Below are 25,408 nucleotides of genomic sequence, written 5' to 3' on the forward strand. Positions count from 1 at the left end.
TTTCGTAGTGCTCCCTGTAGCAGTCCTTTACCTCTCTAGTTAAATATATTCCTAGGTATTTTATTTTCTTTGTTGTTATTGTGAAGGATATTGAGTCCTTAATTTGGTTCTCCGTTTGACTGTTATTGGCATATATGAATGCCTCTGATTTGTGTGTATTGATTTTGTATCCTGAGACTTTACTGAATTCGTTTATCAATTCCAGGAGTCTCTTGGTTGAATCCTTGGGGTTTTCCAGATATCATATCATCAGCAACGAGTGAGAGTTTGATCGCTTCCATCCCTATTTGGACACCCTTGATTGAGAGAAAATTATTGAGTTTAAACCTGTAAGGCCTCCCTCTGTTATTAATAAATAATTTTTAGTGATTTGGAGCTTGTTTTTATATATAAAAGCCAAATCAAAACAAAAAGAACCAAAATAGTTACTCCATTTTTTAATCTCTTTAATTCACACATCTGTCTTGTAGAAAGAGAGGTTTGGGTGAACTCAAACTGCTACACCAATGACATTCTGTAATATTAACACTAAAATGAAGTCACATTCATGAATTATACAGGAAATATTAATGGCTCATGAACTGGTAACTCTTCTACCAAGTTAGGGTTGGGTCTCATAAATCAAACTATTAATACCTGCTAAAATTCATACTTAATAGGAAGACTTTAATTGGAATCATCCCTTGTTAGGTGGAAAGATTTTCTTATTGACATTGAATCTCCCCATGCCCTGAATAGTGCTAGGCACAGAATAGGTATTATTTTGAGAATAAATGAATGAATGGTCTCTCTCTACTCCTTGATGACACTGCATGTCACTTTTAATTTACTTACCAAATTCTACGAGTAGCACTGGGAATGCTTCTAAATCATGAGCACTGATTTGAGAACAGTTAGGAAAGTGGAGTTTCTGGGGTACCTGCCTCTGTTCATGGCCTCCTGTGCCAAACCACAACCTTTCCAGGCCCAGGTTTACTCATCTTTTAAGACCACAGGATTTTCCCCTCTTAAAACTCTAAATTACTACCTATTTTACAGACCTAGATTACCTGTGACAGATGCCATGTTTAAGGAATTAACTTTTTAAAATCTTTTTTATTCTTTTTAAGAAATGCAACAAGAGCCCTATACGTCACCTGTTTGAAATGCAATCACAAAGACTGGCTCTGTCTGTATCACCACAGTTGCAGAAAGGAATGTCAGGCAGTAGGAAGGAAGTCTTAGGCCAGCTGTTTAAAACTCTCAGTTAAGGTTAACAAAACAGGAAATTATGTGATCTTCATTAAGACTCCATTGGTGTATCTGAGCTCCTGCTCCCAAAAGGGCCACTAACAGATGAATTTCTTGCATTGCCGAGAACAAGCCTCTCTCGTCTTCCAAATGCTTCATTTACTAAAACACAAACAGTGAAGAAAGTGAGCAATAAGGTTCTCTACTCTGGGGTAGAAATTTTGCTTATGAAAATATATTTAAGTAGTACTTTATAAATGGGAAAATAAGTAAAAAAACTCAAAGTTCATGTTCTGGATGAAGTAAATCATTTTAAAAAATGGTCCAATTTTTTTTGTACTTTACTTTTTTTGCTATAAGACTTATCTAATCTACCTTAATAACAGATGTCCCATCCTTTATAACAGTGACTATCCTTCCCTCATTCTACTGCTGATTGTTTCCCCCTATATCATGACCAGCATAGAACTTTTTGGATTTAGTATACATTTTTTACACACCCCACCCCCAAGAATAACCCAGAAAGAAATCAGGAATTATACAGTGGGGACATATTATCTGTTTATTTATTACTTTCAGGTAGTCCAGTGTACTACAAACAGCCAGGATCCCCTGAAGGGAGGGGAGTAGCACCCTCAGGAAAGCTGGATTGTATAGAAAGTAGTTGAGAAGGACGGACACAGTGGCTCACGCCTGTAATCCTAGCACTCTGGGAGGCCTAGGCGGGCAGATCGTTTGAGCTCAGGAGTTCGAGACCAGCCTGAGCAAGAGCGAGACCCCGTCTCTACTAAAAATAGAAAGAAATTATATGGACAGCTAAAAAAAAATATATAAAAATTAGCCAGGCATGGTGGCACATGCCTCTGTAGTCCCAGCTACTCGGGAGGCTGAGGCAGGAGGATTGCTTGAGCCCAGGAGTTTGAGGTTGTGAGCTAGGCTGACGCCACAGCACTCTAGCCCTGGCAACACAGTGAGAGTCTGTCTCAAAAAAAAAAAAAAAACAAAACAAAGTAGTTGAGAAAAGGACAGACTTATTCACAATAGTAAGGGAAAAGGCCATTCTTTGAGACCATGCTACATTTTCTTCCAGCTTTCTCAGAAGATCTTTCAATTTAAAAATTTTAATTGCATAATTCTCTGAATATGGAAATATATTTTTTAAATGATCTACACTTAAAGTATGAAGACAAACTTATTTGTGAACATGAACATTTCCAAATTACATTTGATCTTATCTGTTTCCTACGCAGACCATACTACCTTTGCTCTCTACCTGATGTATTCAAGTCACACACATTCTGTGTTAGTCCTTACAGAATTCATTCAAAAAGAACAGGTGCTAAAGATTCTCACCTGACGAGACTGTGCTTATATCCCAGACCCGAAGCCCTTCTTTCTGACCTCCAAAGGCATAAATAAATGGCAAATCCGGGCAACATGAAGAACAGAAGAGAACTCCCTGAAGAGAAAAGAACAGTAAGTCAGTGATTTTGATCTTTTCAGAGAGCCCTAAGGTCTAGACCCTACTCTTACCTCTAAGAACCTATGACTTAAAATGTTTACTTAAAACCAACTCACCAGTGTCTCTTTCAAGCCCACTGCAAATGTAGCTAATGGTCAAGTTGCAAGGGATATTACCGCCCTATGAAGCCGGACAAGTTCAGCATGATGGCCATTCCATGGGGACATGTGCATGTTCTGACCACTCAGGTCTCTCATCTTCAGTATCATTCTATTAGAGATTCCTTAATAAATCTAATCTGCTATATATTCCCAGAAATATTAGCTCTCCTTAAAACAATGACAACGATACCAGAGGTCACTAATAAGTCTTTTTAAAACTTTTAATGTTTTCTTTTTTATAATTGTAGTAATAGATAATACATATGCATTATAGAAAATATGAACAAAAAAATATAAAAATCTCTCAGCAAGATAACCACTGTTCATTTTCTGGAATATAATCTGCTAGATTTAAATTTAAGCAATTAGGCATTTAAACGTAAGCATGGGATGGTCCTATAACAATTGATTCTGTAACCTGCCTTTCCATTTTTATATATACACACACATAAACATATGATTTTGAAGAGCTGTGCAGTGTTCTATTCCTTCTTGGTCTTACCAACCAACTGTTAATGATGTGGGTTAGAAAAGAACAGATAGTCACTGAATTCCCCCAAACTGTCCCAAATCAGAAAACTCCCACCAAATTTGATGACTTAAGCTCAAAATGAACTCCCTTAACACATCCATATTCGTTAATGCAGTGATTCCCAGAGAAAGACAAACAATAGTCCCAGAGGAAGACAAGGTCAGAAACAGAAAAAACAAAGACGCCCAGGGAAATTCTTACCATTTTCATGTCCCTAGAATGAACTAGACTTGGCCTATCTCCTAAGATGTCCCAGATCTTCACATATTTGTCTGCTGAAGCAGTCACAAGACAGCCCTTGATTTGACTGCTTAGATCAAGACCTAGAGGAAGATAAGATTAGTTCAGAGAATCTCACTTTAAAATATAGACTTATTTCATCCTAAGTTAATAAAAATAGAAGAAACACTATTCTTGCTCACCAGAGATTTCATCATTGTGGGCATTAAGTGTAAAAATTGGCTTATCTGAACGTGCATCCAAATTATATACAAAGCCATCATCTGTACTGGCCTGGAAAGAGTAAAAGATGGGCAAGATCATGCTACATGACAATAAACTTCAGCAGTGGGTAAAAAGTATAAGTCATAGTAAAAATCAGCTATGTATCTGACTTACTGGCGGAGCTAATTACTAGAAGTTGACATGGACATAAAGAATTTACTTTTGGAGGAGCTGAGTTTGCACCCACATGGACTAATTCAGTTGACATGTCTGTTAGGCCGCTGGCTATGAGCATGAAGCTATGGTGAGCAGCAGGGAACGGGGTTAGGATGTGGAGGCAGATGTGAGCGTTACATCCACGAGAACACAGGGGATACACCTGGGAGTGTAAAGTTAGAAGAGCAGTGACCTGGTGAGCACAGCTACCCCAGGTGCAGGCTGAGGAGCCCACAGCAGTGGGTCAGAAAGGGAGGGAATAAGGAAGAGTGTCAAGGAAGAGCAACACTGGCACTATGGAAGCAGAGAAATTCAATCAGATAAGGACAGAATGGCCGATTAGAGAGGGTTGTCATATAATCAAAAAAGGGAAAGGAAATGAAGGAATTAAGAGACAGACATAGAGTCAAGGATGGGAGAGAGACCTGAGCCTGTATACAGGCCAAGGGCAATAACCAGTATAAGAAAAAAGGATAAGGGAAGGACAACCGAGGAGGCTTGAAGGCTGGGCTGGGGAGGAGGAGGGTGGTCTCTTCCTTTGAGACTGGAGGGAGAAGGTGAACCATTTTATCTTCCACTTCCCTAAATATTTGTGATTTTAGTATCTATGACCATTTGTTAGCAAATAACTTTAGGAAATCTGTATGCCTGACTGCCGAGAGCCCAAGTACAACATGCAGATATAACTGGAACTTCATTCCTGACAACTGTAAAATGGAATCTGGCTTCAGGCAGCTTGGCCGGGAACAGCATTGCCTCTAATAAGGATGCAGAGTTGACACTAAGTGTCTCAGAATCATTACTTCAGGAACCTTGTTAAAACTGTCCACATCTTTTATAAAAGTTATTTTTTAGAAACTCTTTCCCTCTTTTGCAAAGCACTACATACTTACTTTAGGAAAACTAGGAAACATGGATTTCTTATATCTTCCCTTCTGGATGAAAGTTGGGATTTTATTTCTCTATGTATTGAACTGTCAGTGGAATTTTGTGATGCTACCTGGAAAATCATTATCCTACAGACAATAAGGGCATTTACAGAAAGGTCTTACATTGTTTTCCCTAATTTGGGAGACAGCTATTAAATAGGCTGGCATTCTCATCACTAGAGCTCCTCGTACTAGAGTATGAGGATTTATATAAAAGAATATGTTTGATTTAACCATTAAAAACATAAAATAATATGTGGCATACTTTGGAATGGTTGGCAATTGGCAAGACCATTTACATGTTAACTAATTTTTTGTGGCTGCCATTCTGTTTAAGAAAAAACCTTATTTTTTTAACCATAAATGCAAGTTTCACACTGTTAATACAGGAAAAACTTCTCAGAGATTGTCTCTACCATGGAATTAAAGAAAAATAAGTTGTTAGTAACTTAGAAAAGCACAACAGTCACATGTATACTATTACCAAAAAATGACAAGGTGAAAAGTGATTCCAAGTCACTCTCTCAATCTGCCCACTGAATCGCCACATTCGATGGCTTTCATCTGGACTTCGGCAGTCATACAAAGCCACTGACCTAGACACATTCAGACAAAACGAGAGTTTTAAGCGTCCGATTCTCCTGTATGTTTTAAGTTTACATAAAACAAAATGGTAATAAATTAGCATTGTGAAGTCAAAATTCAGTTAAAGGCTGTTTTAAGGTTCTAAAATAAAGTAGAAAAAAAAAGAATTGAGTTTCACTAATTGGTAGATTCTGGTCCTAACGCTTGATGGCATTGGTGACTCTGATGGCACAGTGCTCTTGACCTTCTCCAGGTCAAATCTTCCACTTACAAGATGAATCCTATTTCCAGAAGTCCAGGACAATGTCTAATGTCCCCTTCCCTGGTCAAGCTCAGAACCAGATAACTCACATCGTAGCCACACTTACAGTCCATAACCAGGTTATTATGTTGGCGGAACCAAGGGACAGAAACACTATTATAATGTTGTATGAATCACAACTAAAAATGTAAACATATCATTCCTCAAAAGGATAAGAAATTGGTTTCAGCTTCTACTAGCTGTCTCTCCCACCTTCAGACCCAGTCTGTAAAAAAGGAGCACAGACATAAATGGAAACAACCCTATAGTTAACTGTAGTGGCCCCAATTCTTCACTTCTCCCTGTATCTGTGCCCTGTGTCATGTGACATGAGAATTCTTCCCATAAAGTCAGAGTCCATCCCCCTGCTCCATGTGACCAGTTTTAGCCAAGAGAACAAGACAGAAGTGTACTAGTTCTAGGCTAGGTCTCAGGAGGTCTTGGTATCCCTGCTGTGCTTCTGACTGTGCCCTGAGAAACAGGTGTGGGCTGGCCTGCTGGGACCAGGAGGATGTGAACCACCAGGAGAGCCACAGGTCTCTGGCCCAGCCTGGACACACCCATGTTAGCAGAGCTATCAGCTGAATCCAGCCTAGATTAGCTCAACCTCACAGGGGTGTAAGAAATAAGTGCTTATTTAAGCCACTCAATTTTGGGATGGTTTGTTTCACAGCAATAGCTATACTCATACACCCTCAAAATCAAAGCAGCTTCTAGTTCTATAATTACATTATTATGACAGAAAACCATGTTTCTTTACAGACTCAAAGGACCAGAATTGAAAAGGAAAAATAAATAGTGCTAACAATTTAAACATGTAGGTGACTTCAGTAATATATTCTGTCTGGGTATTTTTTTTTTTTTTTTTGAGATAGAATCTTGCTCTGTTGCCCAGGCTAGGGGGCAATAGTGTTGTCATGGCTCACTGTAACCTCCAACTCCTGGGCTCAAGTGATACTCCCACTTCAGCTTCCTGAGTAGCTGGGACTACAGTATGTGCCCACCATGGCTGGCTAATTTTTTTTTTTTTTTTTTTTGAGACAGAGTCTCACTCTCTTGCCCAGGATAGAGTGTCATGGCATCAGCCTAGTTCACAGCAACCTCAAACTCCTGGGCTCAAGCAATCCTTCTGCCTCAGCCTCCCAAGTAGCTGGGACCACAGGCATGTGCCACCATGCCTGGCTACTTTCCTTTCTATATATTTTTAGTTAGCTAATTTCTTCCTTTTTTAGTAGAGATGGGGTCTCGCTCTTGCTCAGGCTGGTCTCGAACTCCTGACCTCGAGCAATCCTCCAGCCTCGGCCTCCCAGAGTGCTAGTATTACAGGTGAGAGCCATCGCACCTGGCCTAATTTTCTATTTTTTGAGAGATGAGGTCTTGCTATGTTGGCCAGGCTGTTCTGGAACTCCTGGCCTCAACCCAATCCTTCTGCCTCGGCCTCCCACAGTGTTAGGGTTACAGTCATGAGCCATCATGCCTGGCCTTGTGTGGATATTAAGTGGTATTCTTTTGAATTAGTTCCAGAGGATAAAAACAGAGCAGCAGTAATTCCTGATGGGCTTTCTTACTTATCATATGATCCAGAAATCAGAGTCTGTGCTTCAAATGGATGAAACTGAAGAGTCTGGACCTAAAGGGAGGAAACATAAATGAAGAGATCTGTGTTTAGTTACTCTTGGTAAAAATTACCTAATATGTGGCAAGAACAAGTTTGGCAGTGTTTCTGTAAATTTTTCCCTTTGAAATTCAGTAGTATTTGTGTTTTTTTTTTTTTTTTTTTTTTTTTTGAGACAGAGTCTCACTTTGTTGCCCGGGCTAGAGTGAGTGCCGTGGGTCAGCCTAGCTCACAGCAACCTCAAACTCCTGGGCTTAAGCGATCCTACTGCCTCAGCCTCCCGAGTAGCTGGGACTACAAGCATGTGCCACCATGCCCGGCTAATTTTTTTTGTATATATATTTTTAGTTGGCCAGATAATTTCTTTCCATTTTTAGTAGAGATGGGGTCTCGCTCAGGCCGGTCTCGAACTCCTGACCTGTAGGGATCCACCCGCCTCGGCCTCCCAGAGGGCTAGGATTACAGGTGTGAGCCACCGCGCCCGGCCAAATTCAGTAGTATTTGAAGAAACATAAATGTATTTCATAATCAAAAGGGCAAACTGTATTCCCAAGTAAAGACTGGCACTTAAAGACACAATGCAGCATTCCCCAAACTGTGTTTGGCAGAATACTTATTGTTCCTTAAATGTTAAAGGATATTTGGGGGAGAAAAAGGGAAGTGACCAAACATATCTGGACAACTCCACGTGCCCCAGAAGTCCCAAAAGGTGCATTAGTCAATTAGACCCCTGAGGCATGCTGTAGTAATGGAACTGCTAGACTCTTTAAAATCATTGTGACTGACCCCCTCCCTCCATCCCATCCTTTTTTAGGAGCCTCTGTAAAAATGTTACAGGGTACTACTGTTCCCAGTCATACCTTTCTGCATCCATTTTTGCATCTCTAAGATGGGTATTATACCCATCACAGAGGGCTTTGTGAAAATCCAATGACAGAATATGTCAAAGTGCTTTGTAAGCCATATAAAATTACATAAAAAGCCATATATAAATGTTTGGGATTATTTTTGGCCAATATTTGTCCCAGATTTTTTAGAATCCCTTTGATCCACTAAGTCACCATACCTTGTCTGTGTGTACGGCGAGGCTAGCTGCTGGTTTCCCCAAGGACATATCCCACAGAATTACAGTATTGTCAGCTGATGCACTTGCCAACACATTTCTGAGAAAGATAAGAATCAAATCAGCTAATCTTTTAAAAAACCAAAAGCATTAAATATAAGAAAAGAATTGCATTTACAGTAACATGAAGAATAAAATACTTAGGAATAAAGTTAACAAAAGAAATGTAAGACCTATATACTGAAATTACCAAAGATTGTCAAAAAAGAGTATCTAAGAAAGTGGAAAGACACCATGTTCGTGTACTTTAAGACGATTTTGTTAATATGGAAACACTACATGTACAGATTGAGCTACAAACTGATGTACAGATTCAACCAATCCCTTTCAAAATCCCAGCTGATTCTAAAATTCATATGGAAATGCAAAGGACTCAGAATAACCAAAATAATACTGAAAAAGAACAGCAAAGTTGGAAAGCTCATACTTCCTGATTTCAAAACTTACTGAAAGCTACAGTAATCACAAAAATGTGGTACTGGTATAATAAGGACAGACATACAGATTAATGGAACAGAATTAAGAGTCCAGAAATGAACCTGTACATTTACAAGGGTTTTTCACAAGGGTGCCAAGACAATAATGTTCAGTGGTGAAAAGAACAGTCTTTTCAACAAACGGTTCAGTGATAACTGAATGTCCTCAAGCAAAAGAATGAAGACGGACCCCTTCATTACATCAGACACACAGAAAACTCAAAATGGATCACAGACTTAAATGTAAGAGCTAATACTAGAAAACTATCAGAAAAAAACATAGATGTTAATGTTCATGACCTCTAGGCAATGGTTTCTTACAACAACAAAAGAAATAAGATATCACCGATATGAAAAAGCTGTGCTGCAAATAATGACACCAAGAAAGTGAAAAGACAACCCACAGAATGGGAGAAATATTTGCAAATCATGTATACGATAAGGGGTTACTATCCAGAATTTATGCAAACACCAACTCAACAAACACTACAATTAAAAAATGGGCAAAGGACCTGAATAAACATTTCTTCCAAAGAAGACATACAAATGGCAAATAAGCACAAAGATGCTCACCATCACTAATCATTAAGAAATGCAAATTAAAACTACAATGAGATACCACTCCATACCCATTAGGATGGCTGTTATCAAAAAAATAGGAAATAACAAATGTTGGGAGAGTATGGAGAAATTGGAACCCTTGTGTGAGCACTGCTGGTGGGATTGTAAAATGGTGCAACCACTACAGAAAATAGTATGGTGGTTCCTCAAAAAATTAAAAACAGGGCCAGGTATGGTGGCTCGCACCTATAATCCTAGTACTCTAGGAGACCGAGGGAGGAGGATTGCTTGAGGTCAGGAGTTTGAGACAAGCCTGAGCAAGAATGAGACCCTGTCTCTTTGAAAAACAGAAAAAATTAGCCAGGCGTGGTGGCATGTGCCTGTAGTCCCAGCTACTTGGGAGGCTGAGGCAGGAGGATGACTTGAACCCAGGAGTTTGAGGTTGCAGTGAGCTATGATCATGCCACTGCACTCCAGTCCGGGCGACAGAGCAAGACTGTCTCCAAAGAAAAATAAAATAAAAATAGAATTACTATAAGATCCAACAAGAACAATTCTGAGTACATAACCCAGGGGGACTTGAAGAGGTATTTGTACACCCATGTTCACAGCACCATTATTTCCGGTAGCCAAAAGGCGGAAGCAACCCAAGTGTCCACTGATGGATGAATGGATAACACAATATGGTATATAAAGAGTATTATTATTCAGCTTCAAAAGAGAAGGAAACTCTGACACATATTACAACATGGATGAATTTGAAGATGCTATGCTAAGTGAAATAAGCCAACCATAAAGATACAAATACTGTATGATTCCACTCACATAAGGTACTTAGAATAGTCAAATTCAGAGACAGAAAGTAGAATGGTGGCTGTCAGGGGCTGGAGGAGCGGGGAATGAGGAGTTAGTGTTTAAAGGGTACACAGTTTCGGTTTGGGAAGATGGAAAGGTTCTGGAGATGGATGATGGTGATGGCTGCATAACAATGTGACTGTATTGAATGCTACTGAACTGTATACTTAATAGTGGTTAAAGTGATAAACTTTATGTTATGTATATTTTGCCATAACAAAGAAAAAAGAATAAAAGAATGTGGATGAGGTGTGAAAACTAAATGGAGTTAATAAAAAGTCTTCTGGGAAGAAACACATCCTACTGTAGCAGCCGCACTGCAGTATACACTGTTTTTCCCCCGTGGTGGTAGAGAGGAGGGTACTTGGTCACCAACGTGTAACGAGCACCTACAGTGAAGAGCTGGCAGGTGGTGTGGGGGACGCAAAGATACAGACAGCAGAGCCCCTCCCCGCAGGCAACGTGGACTGCAGGGAAGGAAGACAGGATGGACACAAAGGCCCACAACACATGAAGCAGAGAGTACGGTGTAGGCATGAGGTAAGACCACATGGTGACAGTCTTTTACAATTGTTCAAATGTCATTTCTTTTTACCTGATTAGCTTATTCCATGAAAGGTCAAGGACAGCATCAGTATGCCCTTCTGTTGAGGAACTCTGTAATAATTGTTTTAATTACTTTTTGTTTTAAAGTCCTCCATTATTAAATTGATATGTTAATTTGCAAGATTCTTTAAACCTTAAGATTATTTTTTGATATTATTAAACTTGCCTGAAGAACTAAAGAAATAAACTTTAAATCCCTGTTACTTTAGATATCCATGATAAATATTCTTTACAGGGAAGAAACTATAGTAGCCCTTTTATTTTTATTTATTCAGTTTTTTGGAGACAGGGCCTCACTATGTTGCCCAAGCTGGTCTTAAACTCCTAGACTCAAGCAGTGCTCCCGACTCAGCCTCCCAAGCTGCTGGAGCTACAGGTGTGTGCTACTGAGCCCAGCTATGGCAGTTCTTAATCTCTAGGTACTATAATTCTACAAATATTAATATTGTTCATCATCACCCCAAAAACCTACCAGTTTAAAAAGCTACAGCAATTAATACAGATATTTAGAATTCAACACATTAAAGGCTAATTAGAAATTTTTTAAAAGTGCAAAACTAGTATATTAGTATGAATATCTAGAATATGTGAAGGAAGACTGTAACTTGAGAGTCTTTCATATATGGTAGCTATTCATACTAATACACTAATTTTGAACTCGTGTAATAAAGAATAACATGTCAATGGAGGTTTTACACAATCAGAAATAAGTTTTCCTTGGATAGACTTTTTGAAACTAGACATTGCAGTAACTTCATAACCACCTGTCCTGTTTCACCAAGAATATCTTGTTGGAAAAGTATATGTTCTTCACTCTCCCACCCGCATCCCATGCCCCTACTCCCCTGTACACTTATTTCCATTTGTCATTAGAGTTTAAATATCTGTTAACTTCTTTACCTTCTTTCCTTTCTTTTTCTTCTTTTTTGAAAGCTTACTTCCAAGAGTGAATACTGGTTCTAAAGAGTCCACTATATCAAGGTCCCACACTTCAATAACGGGGGTCATGTTTCCCACAGCAATATAATTTCCTACAGGAAGAAACAATGCACTTATGATTATAAAAAAAGAAAAAAAAGACATATAATTTCTAATCAAATACATTACGTTGTAGATTAACTAAGTAATGGTTTAGAGTAGTGCTTCTGAAACTTCTGTATGCATACGCATCACGTGAATATTGTTAAGATGCAAATTTCGGGCGGTCTTGGGTGGGCCCCAAGTCTGAACTTCAGCCAGTTCACAGATGATGCCAATGCTGGGCTGTTAGTCTTTGAATCACAATTTGAATAACAAAGAGTCAATCTCTTGGCCCCAGCATCCTCACTTACATAGTGAGAATAACCCCTTTCCCTTCCTCTCATGGGGTATGACGGGCATGAAGATCAGGTCAGAATGTGAACAAGCTTTGCAAACAAGATGTAAGATGTCAGTATTATCAGTGTTTACTAAGAAGTACAGAAAAGGGCAACTAATAGTGTGCAGATGTGGTTAAAAAGACTTATGTGAGAACCTAATTATTTGTGCCAAGTCTCTTCACTTCAGTTTTATCTGATGTTTTGTAAAACAGATTATGCCACCGAACTCAAGCTGGTAACATGAGACACATCACACCATTTTATACGGGGTCTTTATGGGACCTTAACAGTTCCACAGTCCAAAAGGCTTTCAGGCCCTGTCCTTCAGCTGCAGTGGAGTAGCTACCTCCTTAGCCTCTCTCAAGTCTAGAGATATACAGACCCCAAACAATTAAGTGATAGTGTGTTAAGAACTACATAACTGTAACTTCATAAATGACAGTAGCTTCATAAAATATCAGCAACAATTCTGAAACCATTCAAGAGAACACAGAATTTAAGTAGCTAGAAAAAAACATACAGGACTAGTAACCATTGAGCAACCTTAAGTTTTTCAATTACCAGTAGAATCATCTGGGCTAGGATCAAAATTCAGCCATTCCACACTCAGAGGATATGCAGACAAGAGTATATCATGGTGCACATAAAAAGAGTCTTCTTCTTGATTGTAAACTGAAAGATTGGGAAAAGGGACTTTATTGCATCAGAACAAGAGTCATCAGAAATCACTTCCCACCCAAAAGTAGACTATTAAACCAATAGGAGCCATAATGCTTACAGTGAGACACATGTGATGACATTAAAAGGAGATTCCAAAGTCATTATTGCTAGGTGACAATCTGCCTAATCTATTCCCACCATGTATCATGTCCCAAAAAGGAACATGAACACTGACAGACACTCCACCTGCATGCTTGCCAGATAAATGGTCCTGTTGTCTAGGTCATTCATTATAGAAAACAAACACTCATAAGTACTTACTTTATCTTCTAAAGATCTAGCTGATTATAAGGAAAAAAGAACAAACATAAAACAGCACTGGAGGGAATCTATATATAGAAATCTAAATGCTTGTCAAAAATTATTCTTCTTTAATATTTAAAAAAGTTTATGGGCTAGGTGTGGTGGCTCACTCCTGTATTCCTAACACTCTGGGAGGCTGAGGTAGGAGGATTGCTTGAGGCCAGGAGTTTAAGGTTGCAGTGAGCTGTGATGAGGCCACTGCACTCTAGCCTGGGTGACAAGAGTGAGACCCTGTCTCAAAAAAAAAAAAAAAAAAACTTTATGAAGGCCAACACTGTAAAGAAAGCTCTTGAGGACACCCTTTTGGAATATAGCAACTAACAGAATTAGCCCTTTAACATTCACGGTTATAATGTTTTTTTATTTTTTCATGGTCATGATGTAAAAGAACAAAAATATTGTTAAAATCTATGACTAAGATTTTTTTATTTTTTTTGAGACAGAGTCTTACTCTGTCACCTTGGCTAGAGTGCAGTAGTGTCAGGACAGCTCACTGCAACCTCAAACTCCTGGGGTCAAGTGATCCTCTTGCCTCTGCCTCCCAGAGTATTAGGATCACAAGCGTGAGCCACCACAACTAGCCTAAGAAGTCTTCTAAAAATTATACAGTGAAACACTGACAAAATACAGCCCAAAAGTCAGAATTCCCCTCCTCAGTATACTTTTTATTAAGATAGAAGTAAATGATAAAATAAGCATTTTTTTTTTAAATTCCTCAGACCTCTGCTTCTGGGATAGATTTTGGGATTAGCAGATTCCATGTGATGTTCTATCAGACTGGACTATGATGAGAATGCATATTCAAAATGATTAGGTTGTGGTCCTGCAAAAACCTCAACCACGTTCAATGTACTTGGCTTACATTTTAAATAAAGTTGGTAATAATTGAAAACGTACCCTCCTTTAACCATGAGAGATCAATATTCATATTTAGAATATAATTTTGAAATTATTCTTCAATAGATATGCTGGGCAGTTCAAAGATTCCCTCCAAACCAAAGTAATAAAGTACATCTATAATGATCTAACTTAGAAGGAAGTAGAAATAAAATTGCTTTATTTCACTTCTTTCTCAACTCCTCTCTGATCCTCATTGAATTCAAAGGAATGATTATAAGTTCTCAGATGAGAATGCATAAAAATCAAGACAAATTGTAACAGGGTTTCAACTTCCTGAAATGAGAATTAGTACTTTTTTTTTTTTTTTTGAGACAGAGTCTTGCTCTGTTGCCGGGGCTAGAGTGCCATGGTGTCAGCCTAGCTCACAGCAACCTCAAACTCCTGGGCTCAAGCAATCCTTCTGCCTCAAACTCCCAAGTAGCTGGGACTACAGGCATGCGCCACCATGCCCGGCTAATTTTTTCTATATATTTTTAGTTGTCTAGCTAATTTCTTTCCATTTTCAGTAGAGACAGGGTCTCGCTCTTGCTCAGGCTGGTCTCAAACTCCTGACCTCAAGTGATCCTCCTGCCTTGGCCTTCCAGAGTGCTAGGATAATAGGCGTTAGCCACCGTGTCCAGCCTGAAATTAGTCTTAAAAAGCAAATTAACACCAAATGGTTTTCATTCAAAATATGTAAAAGTTCTAAGATACCAAGAGTTAAAGAGTATAACTTCATATTAAAGTGCCTGCTATTTAAAGCCTTTTTAAGAATGACTTCAAAAATAGATGACAATGAGCCATGGGATAAAATGGGCCTAATCTATAGGCTTCCCACAGGCAGCCTTAAGGATTCTGAAGAGTTACACAAATCCGAGCTAATCAATGGGACCAGTGATGAAGCAACCTAGAAGACAGCAATAAACATTAAGCCTTTTATTTTTTCAAACTGTACAACTGTGTCTCTCCTATAATAAAAGGCCTTATCAACCCAATAATCTCTTTAAATCTTCAAAGTTTTAAGACAGATGAAGAGAAGATTGCGAGGAGTGGAAGGTACCTGGGCAAGGATGGACTTGTCTGAGGATATGTGCACAGAGAAGCGGGCAAGAAAAACAACAGGGAAAATCTGCAGAGTATATTCCACATATCTTAGAAGTCTATTTTAGCATATAAAAAATGAAATAGATTTTATATAAAAAATACCAAAGTAAGGCAAATCATTCAATTAATGTTTATTAAATTAATAAATATCAACATTAAAAAATATGATTTAAAAATTCATATTTTCATGCCTATTTCAGATTACTGCAAAGCATTCACCTCTGGCTTTGGTGCAAACATTCCCTGAAGTGGGAAAGGTGACCAAGATGTTTTGATTCCAAAAGAGAAATTAGTATGAAGAAAATAAAAATGTTTTGCAAAGGGGAAATATCTGAAATAACTATAAAAAAGCAGGATAAAATCCTATCTAGTATAGTCTATGTAAAGAAAAAGTGGCCAAGAAAAAAAGACTAGGAGTGAAAAACCAGGGTGGCAAATTATTACCTCAGGGTAACAGGATTATATGTTTTTCTTATATTTTATATATAGTTTTACTTTCATGTTTTTTACATTGGGGGGAAGAAGCAAAAAACTGGCAAACGTGTTTAAATAAAAGATTAAGCTGGGAATGGTGGCTCATACCTGTAACCCTAGCACTCTGGGAGGCAGAGACAGGAGGATCACTTGAGCTTAGGAGTTCCAGACCAGCTGGAGCAAGAGCTGGTCTCTACTAAAAATAGAAAAATTAGCTGGGTGTGGTGGTGTGTGTGCCGGTAGTCCCAGCCACTAGTGAGGCTGAGGCAGGAGGATCGCTTGAGCCCAGGAGTTTGAGGTTGTGGTAAGCTATGATGACGGCAAGAGTGAGACTGTCCCCCCCCCCACCAAAAAAAGATTAAAAACCCCTATAAGAAGTTTCCAGGGGACCTACTTCCATAAAACAAAGTTGGGTACGAAAGTGATATATCCAACTACACGTGCCCAGAACAATAACCAGTAAATTGTAGGCTGTGCAGAATTTAACTATATAACCAATTTAAATGAGGTACAACAGGATCCTAACAGTAACTATTACTGTTATTATTTTAATGTCACTTAGAAAACCTTTTAGTAAGGGATTTAATTCACTTACCATGCACCTCTAAATTGCACTGGTCCTGTTCAGCTCGGCCACAAACTATAAGATTGTCACTGGGCTTAATCAAGAAATCTTCACGTTCATATTGTTCCTAAGTAGAGAGAAAAGAAGTCATTGGCTAGAAGTAGATATCCAGTAAGGTTTCCCAAACACTTAAGAGCATAATTAGCCCGGCGCAGTAGCTCATGCCTGTAATCCCAGAGCTTTGGGAGACCAAGGTGGGAGGACCGCCTGAGACTAGGAGTTTGAGACCAGCCTGGGCAAAACAATGAGACTCAGTCTCTATAAAAAATTTAAAAATTAGCTAGGCATGGTGGTGTGCACCTGTAGTCCCAGCTACTAGGAGGCTGAGGCGGGAGGACTCAAGCAAGTTCAAGGTTACAGGTGGTAGCTCACACCTGCCTGTAATCCTAGCACTCTGGGAGGCCGAGGCAGGAGGACTGCTTGAACTCAAGAGTTCGAGACCAGCCTGAGCAAGAGCGAGCCCCAATCTCTACTAAAAACAGAAAAATTAGCTGGATGTCGTGGCGTGCACTGATAGTCCCAGCTACTCAGGAGGCTGAGCCAAGGAGCTTGATGTTGCCGTGAGCTACGATGATGCCACTGCACTCTACCCAGGGCAACAGAGTGAGAAAAAAAAAAAAAAAGAAAGACATTGAACCTCACTCCCCCCACCCCTTATTAAAAACATTTAAAAATTTTTAAAAAAGGTTACAGTAAGCTATGATTACGCCACTGCACTCTAGTCTGGATGACAGAGCAAGATCCTGTCTCTAAAAAAATTTTTTTTTAATTAAAAAAAAAGGAAACACAATTAGAAAAGTGATATAAATATTTACTGTATCTTTCAGAGTAACGTAAGGATCTTGATCGTTACTCCCATAGACCGTAAGACCCAAGAGAGATTCACCAAGAGTCTCCGCATCTGTAAGAATTCATAAATTGAAATGAATAATCATCTTGACAAAAACATTTTTTCTAAAACACCCATCTTTGGACTTGGATCCAACCATCTATTTCATAACTCACTCTGGATCATCCACGATTGGGAAAGGAAACTGCATAATAATAAACAGGAATTTAAAAGCCATTTATAGTTGACCTATGGAAGGCATTTCTTTTTATGGTTTTTTTTTGTTTGTTTGTTTCTTTTAACTCTCATTACTGGTCTGGATGGAAGGCATTTCTGATAGTCTTGGAATTCACAATCTTCCAATGGAAAAGAAGTAAATCAGGGAATTAAACCCTTTTAGCAAATATTAGAACTCTCTTCACATTCTCTAGCTTGCTCCTTGCAATCATGATTGAAGGTGCTACAGAGAGGCAGCCTTGAGAACCTGGAAATAAAATGACCCTGAAACACTGAAATCAACACAGAATAAACAAGGGTTGCCTGGTCAAATAAAATTGAGAAATGATGTATTTCACAAAGTTAACCAGGTTGCTTTATTGCATGCACTCTCAGAACTGTTGATATGCTAATATGCCTTAAAAATCTGAAAAACGAAATACTGTGTACCCTTTTCACTAAACTTACTTGAAAACGGAATTATTCTTTCATGGCACAGTGTGACAGAGTAGATGCAGAGTAACATCATTCAGGAAAAGGAAGATACCCTGAACTGTTAGAGAAAGCTACTTTAAGAAGGCAGTACTGATGGGTCTTAAATGTCTGATATACAACAGAGAAGGGAATTTCTATTGTATGAGAAAACTAATTCTGAATGCCATCTCTTCAGGCTGAGTTAGCTCTTCCTTTCTCTGTATTCCCACGGCACTCTGTCCCTAACAAGGCTAGGGCCCACAACCCAAAGTCCACTGGGAACAACTATCCTTTGCTGGACTGCACCTAGTGAAGTACACTGAAAAGAAGAGCCAGAGAATGTTCAAACCTCAGCATCATCTTTTACCAGCTGTGTGCCACTGGTAAGTGGAGGTAATATGTTCTCAGTACTGCCCATAAAGAAAAATGAGGTCAGCAGTAGTGCATAGGAGAGATGGCCAGGGAAATGAGGAATAAGGAGGAATGATCATCTAGATGGAAAAATGGATAAATGACAATAAAATTTGATGTAGACGGAGCAAAAAAGTCAGGGTTACTTCTTGTCTAGAGGAAAAGAGGCATACCAGTGATGATGAAAAGTAGGGGTACCAATTCTGGAAGAAAGCCATCTATGAGTATGATGCAAAACTCCCAGCTACCTCAGTAATCTCTTTTTTCCATGCCCTTCTCCTCATTCCTAGTGTCCCAAGCCAGGCCCTCACTGCTTCTGGCCTAATTCTTTTTTTTAATTTTTTTATTTTTTAAGGGTGGTCAAATGAAGCAGTGTGGCCCAATTCATCTTAAGTCTCCTGCTCCTCCAGGGAGAAGTTCACCCTATCTCCCAACCCATTCTCCACTGCTGCCTGCGTTGACTTCTAAAGTTCATATCCAATTATCATGTGTCCCATGCTCAGAAACTTTTAATGATTTTCCTCTGCACAGAGGACACAGAGACTCCTAAGCCTGGTATTCTAACCTCTCTGGGACCCAGCTAGTTTTTCTAGACATTCTACCAACTCCCCATCCATCTTCTCTGTGCTTCACGCACATAGATCAAAACGTTCAGCATTTCCCCCACTTTCCGTCTTTATCCAGGCTGTTTCCTCTCCCCATCGTACACATTAGGTCAAGCTCAATATTGCTTCGACACTGAAAACTTCCTATAGATTGCCACATTACACTAAATTTTCCTCTCATTTGGCTCAGTTCTAACTCCATAATGTTGTCTACAATGCTCAAACACGCCCCGTTTGAGGCATCCAGGCCAAGGCTGCTAATTTTCACCCTGACTACTGTGGTCAATTCTGTCTCCACTCAGAACCTACTTCCTTGTTTCTCCTTACCTGTCCATTATTTACTGATTTTCCTGTGCCCAACACACACCACATCTCCATGACCTATTCTTCAAACATGCCAACGATACTGACTGCTCTTCCAAATAGCCCACTGTGCCCACTATCAAGCCATTTTTTAAAAAACTTTGTATTATGGAAATTTTCAAACACAAACAAAAGTAGAGAGGGCATAATGAACCTTGTATCACCTAGCTTTGACAATTAATATTTTCTCAATGTTGTTTTTTCTACCCTCCCTCTTCTCCCATCTCTGGACTTAAAGCAAATCCTAGAGAACATAATATTTTCCTCAACTTTTCAATATGATACTCTTAATAGATAAGGACATTTTTTAGTGCCTGATTATAATCGCAACAAGACTTGCTTATGTAGTATTGTAACCATCAGTGATATGGCTGTGATTTTGCTTTGTTGCAGATAACATTAGTATCAAGAGTTAATTTTTTGTGTCAGATCATCTACACTTCCTGATTTTATGATTTGGGAGTTGCTGATTTTAGCTGTCGGATTCCCACCAGGTCCAAGAGATGCAGACTAACTGGAATTTGTAAGTTAAATAAATAACTTATTTAACCTGCTCAGTGTGCTAAAGCTGAATGCCTATTTCTCAAACCCCAAGACTGGAGGTTAGTGCCACCCAGGGCAGCACTGGACAAGCATGTCCAGAAGACAAGCAAGCGAGCTCCTCCAGCTTTTGCCAGCTCCTTTTCCCAGAAGAGAATATGCATAGCTTTCTTCCTAGCTCACTTTATTCCCCCCAAGGCTTTCTACATGAACTTCTCCTAATCTGCCTTCTGCTCTACCTCCTTTCTCTCTTCCCACCTGTGATTCTAGTCTTCTATTATGATTATCTCCAACAACAGTGTCTCAAAATGCACATATCCTTACTTATCCTTGGGGAATGCATTCCAAGACTCCCGGTGGATGCCTGAAACCATGGATAGTACTGAACTATATACACACTACGTTTTTTTCCTATGTATACACATACCTATGAGAAAGTTTAATTTATAAATTAGGCACAGTAAGAGATTAACAACAATAATAAAATATAACAATTATAAAGATACACTGTAATAAAAGTTGTGTGAATGTGGTCTCTCTCAAAATACTGTACTGTAGTCAACTATTTCCAGACCGAGGTTGACCGCGGGTAACTGAAAACTGGAAAGCAGATGGGGGGACTACTGTACTCTGAAAAAATTCATTGCATTGGAGGAAAAGGTATACAGATATAAGTTCAAGTACACTCAAATTGCACACAAAAACTCATAAGTGGGTTACAGATTATTCCTGATATATGCAATAAAATATACAATATTATTTTTTTCTAGATCTCGGATTTACAGCTTAGATTAGTGAGTTAGAGCTTATCTTCCAAACTGGCTTAGGAAAGATGTTCTCTAAGTCTTGAACTAGACTATTTAATTGATGTCAAGGACAATAAAATCTCAGAGTAAACCTCTGGAACACCACAAGCATGATCTAATGCATTGAGCTTGTAATTACAAACCAGTAGAAGTGAATGAATTCTAACCTGGGTCACCCTCCTCATCATATTTATCTAAGTCGTACTCAGCCAGCTCATCATCATCTAGTGTCCTGTCATCCTCTGGGTCACCATCCTCCAAGGGCTCCCTTGGTCGAGCCTGGGTGCGTGCACTCTGCATGCCATCTTCTGAAGGATTGCCTGGCTCCTCTTCATCACTGCCACCTTCTTCTCTGTGGGAATGAAAACACAAGGAAAAAAAAATCACTCAAATGGCACCTTCAATAACAAGACCACCTCGTCATCATTAAGATATATACTTTATTTGGACTTTACTACAGACATCAACATTCCTAAACTTACTGCAATTTTTCCTTTGCTTCAGCAATGAGACGTTTTACTTCTTCTTTACTTAGCTCTACCTATAAGAGAGCAAACATTTCATTACAATATGTTTAAGGAAATCAGAAGTTTTTCAATTAAAAAGAAGTTTGCAAACAAGTGTAATATAACTTCAAGATAAGAATCAAACATCAATCTAGACTCTTCTATATTTAACAGAAAGGGAGTTTTTACAGGTCTTTATAATTAAGATCCCTTCCCACCTTGAAACTACTCAAAAACCATGCTCATTCTACTCTACCTCTCTGTCTTTAAAACAAACAAAAGTCCAAAATTGATTTTTGTAAAGTGGCTCTATGGCAGTGCATCTGGTTTTCTTCTATCTCAGGCTCCTTCTAGAGCACCTCTCCCTCTCTTCCCTGTGGACATTCATTTCTTAACAAACCACCATTGCATTGGTTCTCTGCTCTTTTCCCTATTATCACTGCTAAGTAGTCCTTCATTAGGCTCACATCTTTGTAAAACTCATTCATTCTCAAGACTAAAATTACCACCTCTGAACTGATTACTCCAAAATTTCCCTTCTCATCTTATACTCCAGTTCCATTCCCCCGACTGCCTGTAAGACTTCTCACTTGAACATCCTTTATCCGAATATTAACAAATTCAAAACTGAAGTCACTCTCTCTACTTCAAAACTGACATTCCCTCACCAAACAATACTTCAGTACCTTTAAAACACCCCATCATTACTAAACTGTTAGTTCCTTGAAGACAGAAACTGAACTGTCTAAGCACATAGTTTAATGCCTGGCCCATGGCAGCAATGCTTAATGACTGATGATCAATCACCCAATTTCTACTAAAGTGCCTCTAGTAACATGGAAATCCTCTTGAGAATGACTTTTCAGTGTAGGACAGCTCCAGAAATTAAAGGATTAAAGTTTTGTTTTGTTTTTTAAACAGATGGGGGGTCTCTTGCTATATCAACCAGGCTGGTCTGAGATGCCCAACTTCACACATCAGCCTCCCAAGTAACTGGGACTACAGGCACGAGCCACCACACCAGCTAAAGGTTATTTCAAGTTTAATTAAAAGATACTTATTTGTTCAATATTTCTTACTGGTCTAAGTTTTCCCTTCTGGGATTTCATAAAATAAGTTCAATCTCTTCTTCCTATAAACTCTTCAAGCAGTGGTTCCCAAACTTGTCTGCACATTAGAATCATCTAGGGGATCTTTTAAAGATTTTAGGCTACACTCCAGACTAATTAAATCACAATACTCAGGAGTGGAACACAGGCATCAGTTATTTCTGAAGCTGCCCAAGTGTTTTCAATGAGTAGACTCATGTAGAAATCACTGTCTTTAAGTATTTCAAAGGATATATGTCCCTTTTTAATAACAACTGTTTCCTCCTTCAACAATTTTTAATATGAAATAATTTTCTGTCCCTATTCTACAAATAAATATTTAGTGCCTACTGTTAGCCAAACACTGAAGAAACAGTGGTGAATGAAACAGTCCGTGCCCTTGCGGAATTTAAAACTATTGGGACTATTCCAATCCCTCATTACTGTTAACTCCATGCCAGTCTACTCACACAGCTATCACCTTATCTATCTCTGTCGTCATTGCCCCAATCAATTACATTCAAATCACCCCCTTTACTTCTTTAATAGCACTCACTCCCACTGACATACCATAAGTGAGTATGTCAACTCCACAAAGGCAGGGACTTTCCTGTTTTGTTCGTGACTATCCCAGGACCCCGAACGATGCCTGGCATGCAGAAAGCACTTAGAATTTGAGTAATAAATTACTTAAGTAACCGTCACCTGTTAGACTTAGTCTCCAACTCCTGTAGGTTTTTCATTACGTGTCACATTTACCTCTCATCCCCACTGCCATCATCATCTCACTTGGATTACGTCCAAAAACTCCTAATTCAACTTCCAGCCTCACGACATCTTAGCCTGCACACCCGTTTTTCTACACCACATTCATCCTTACTCCGTCGAACACCGAGCACAGGAGCGGAAAGCGGAGTTTTCCCAGCTGTGCTCCCTTCCCAGTTACGCCTGAAAATGCACTGGGATGGGAAGGAAGCTGTGGTGCTGCCAAAAAGCCTTTTGGGGTATGTCTCAACCAAAGCAGCAGCCCACCACACCCCCCTTTTCCAGTCCGCGAAGTCCACGTGCGTGCGAATTTGGGGGTGGGGCTGGGCTTGGGGGTAGGTGCGGTGAAGGGCGCGGCCCCTGACTGCCCAGGCCCAGGAGATCCAGACGCCCCGAGCCGAGCTCTAGTCACGACAATCGGGCCAGAGCCGGCCTCCCCGCAGCAAGTCGTACTAGGCTGGCCGAGGCCCAGCGTTCCGGGTCCAGGGTCCCCAGGCGGGGCTGACCCCGCATGCCGTGAAGAAGCCGCTCCCGCTCTCTCCCAGCGACCAGGCCTCACCTTGTCTGGCGTCTCTTTGGCCACGCCGCAGCGGACCCAGGCCACGCATGTCACCTGGCGGCTGCGGTTCATGGTCCTCGGCTTAAGGACCTGTCAGGCTACAGACCCGGCCGCAGCCACTCCGGTAGCAGTCACGCTCGGGAGTCCGCCCCAGGCCGCCGCCAGGGCAGAGCGCAGGCGCGGACACTTGCTGCTGCAGTGTCGGCGCCCGCTTCTGACGTCACTGGGGGGCGCCGAAGGGGAAAGGGGTGGAGAAACGATTGAAGCGGAAGCAGCGGGGCGAGGAGTCCACGTGGGGTGGACTGTGCTGGGTCAAGTAGGATGAAAAGGCTTTTTGGGATCGCTTGTAATGGGGTCTGCTAGAGGCACAGAAACTATTTGGTACTGTGGGGGTTAGTTAGAGGCAAAGTTCCACCTTTATTTTGCCGCAGTTCCATAGACTTAAAGCTGACAAATGGTAGAGTTTTGTGGGTTTGTGGGTTGTTTTTTTTTTAAGATTTCTCCAAAATAAACTTGTCATTTCAAGGGAATTCCACCATTATATTTCGTTCCTTTTTTTTTTTTTTTTTTGAGACAGAGTCTCACTCTGTTGCCCAGCCTAGAGTGCAGTGGTCTCATCATATCTCACAGCAACTTCAAACTCCGAGGTTCAAGCCTCCTCCTGCCTCAGCCTTCCAAGTGGCTGGGACTACAGGCAGGCGCCACTGCACCTGGTCTGCGTTCTTGAATGTTACTTTCTCACCTTAAAACATTTCTCACCTATTGTTTACCAAGTATGCAGTAATGATTGTAGCATTGGCAAACACAAAGTGCTTGTTAGGTTGAAGGCACCATTGTAAGTGCCTTATGTTGATGTGGTTACTTCTTAACCCTATGTGGGACGTCTGATTTCCATTTACACATGGGGAAGTGATGAACTTTCCCGAGGTCACGCTGCTAGTAAGTGGTGTAGCTAGGATATGAGCCCAGACAGTGTGAATCCAGATACCCGGCTACCATGTTATGCTTCGTAGCTAAGGTCAGAGTCACCTATTGGAAAATATCAGTGGCTGGGAGACTTTAGAATGGAAAGTCTTAACCTAGCATCCCAGAAAGATCTGAATTTTGATCTTTCTTGGCTTCTTGGCTGTGTGACCCTATCTGGGTTATTTGCCCTCTCTGATCTTCAACATGCCCACTTCTGAGACAGGCAAACAAAAGGAACAGGAGAGTGACCGCCATGGAGAAAAAGTGGTGGCAAAGATAAGTCTTCCACAGTTGCATTGTCAAAAGGGAGGGGTCCACTGTGGGGTCAATTTGTGGACATTTTTGCAACAAGTTTATTTTTACATACAGCATTTTACTTGTTTCTCACAACACTGATGAAATATGTTCAAGAATTATCTTTATTTTAAAGATGAAGTTAGAGGTTCCAGTGGTTAAATACCTTACTACCCTGAGATCACACACATGGTTAGGAACTGATAGAACTACAAGTAGTTCTTTTTTATTTTATTTTAATTTTAATTTTTGTCTTTGCAATCGCTTTGTCATAATACAGGTAGTTCTATTACCAACTCTACACTAAGCCTAATACCCTTGGCCTTCTACCAGCCTGAGGAGGGATCCTTTCAGGAGTAAATTGCTCATTGTTGGGGAGGCAGATTATGTGTTTACTAAGGCCTCTTCCAGTGCTCTGTTTCTCTAA

General features: G+C 39.9%; 1 protein-coding gene across 1 annotated transcript; it reads right to left on the reverse strand.

Annotated features, from left to right (window-relative positions):
- Nucleotides 1-424: 424 nt before the first annotated feature.
- Nucleotides 425-23,944, reverse strand: PWP1 (PWP1 homolog, endonuclein). The gene is made up of 15 exons (XM_045553021.1): nt 23,722-23,944; nt 21,286-21,344; nt 20,971-21,155; nt 17,375-17,460; nt 16,530-16,626; nt 13,016-13,126; nt 11,997-12,127; nt 11,086-11,147; nt 8,542-8,638; nt 7,429-7,490; nt 5,459-5,570; nt 3,808-3,898; nt 3,587-3,708; nt 2,584-2,689; nt 425-1,392 (listed from the first exon to the last, which is right to left on the reverse strand). The coding sequence occupies exons 1-15, from the start codon at nt 23,791-23,793 to the stop codon at nt 1,283-1,285; spliced, it is 1,503 nt and encodes a 500-aa protein (XP_045408977.1). The 5' UTR covers nt 23,794-23,944; the 3' UTR covers nt 425-1,282.
- Nucleotides 23,945-25,408: the final 1,464 nt, after the last annotated feature.

This window comes from Lemur catta, chromosome 6 (assembly GCF_020740605.2).
Source record: "Lemur catta isolate mLemCat1 chromosome 6, mLemCat1.pri, whole genome shotgun sequence".
Taxonomy (NCBI): domain Eukaryota; kingdom Metazoa; phylum Chordata; class Mammalia; order Primates; family Lemuridae; genus Lemur; species Lemur catta.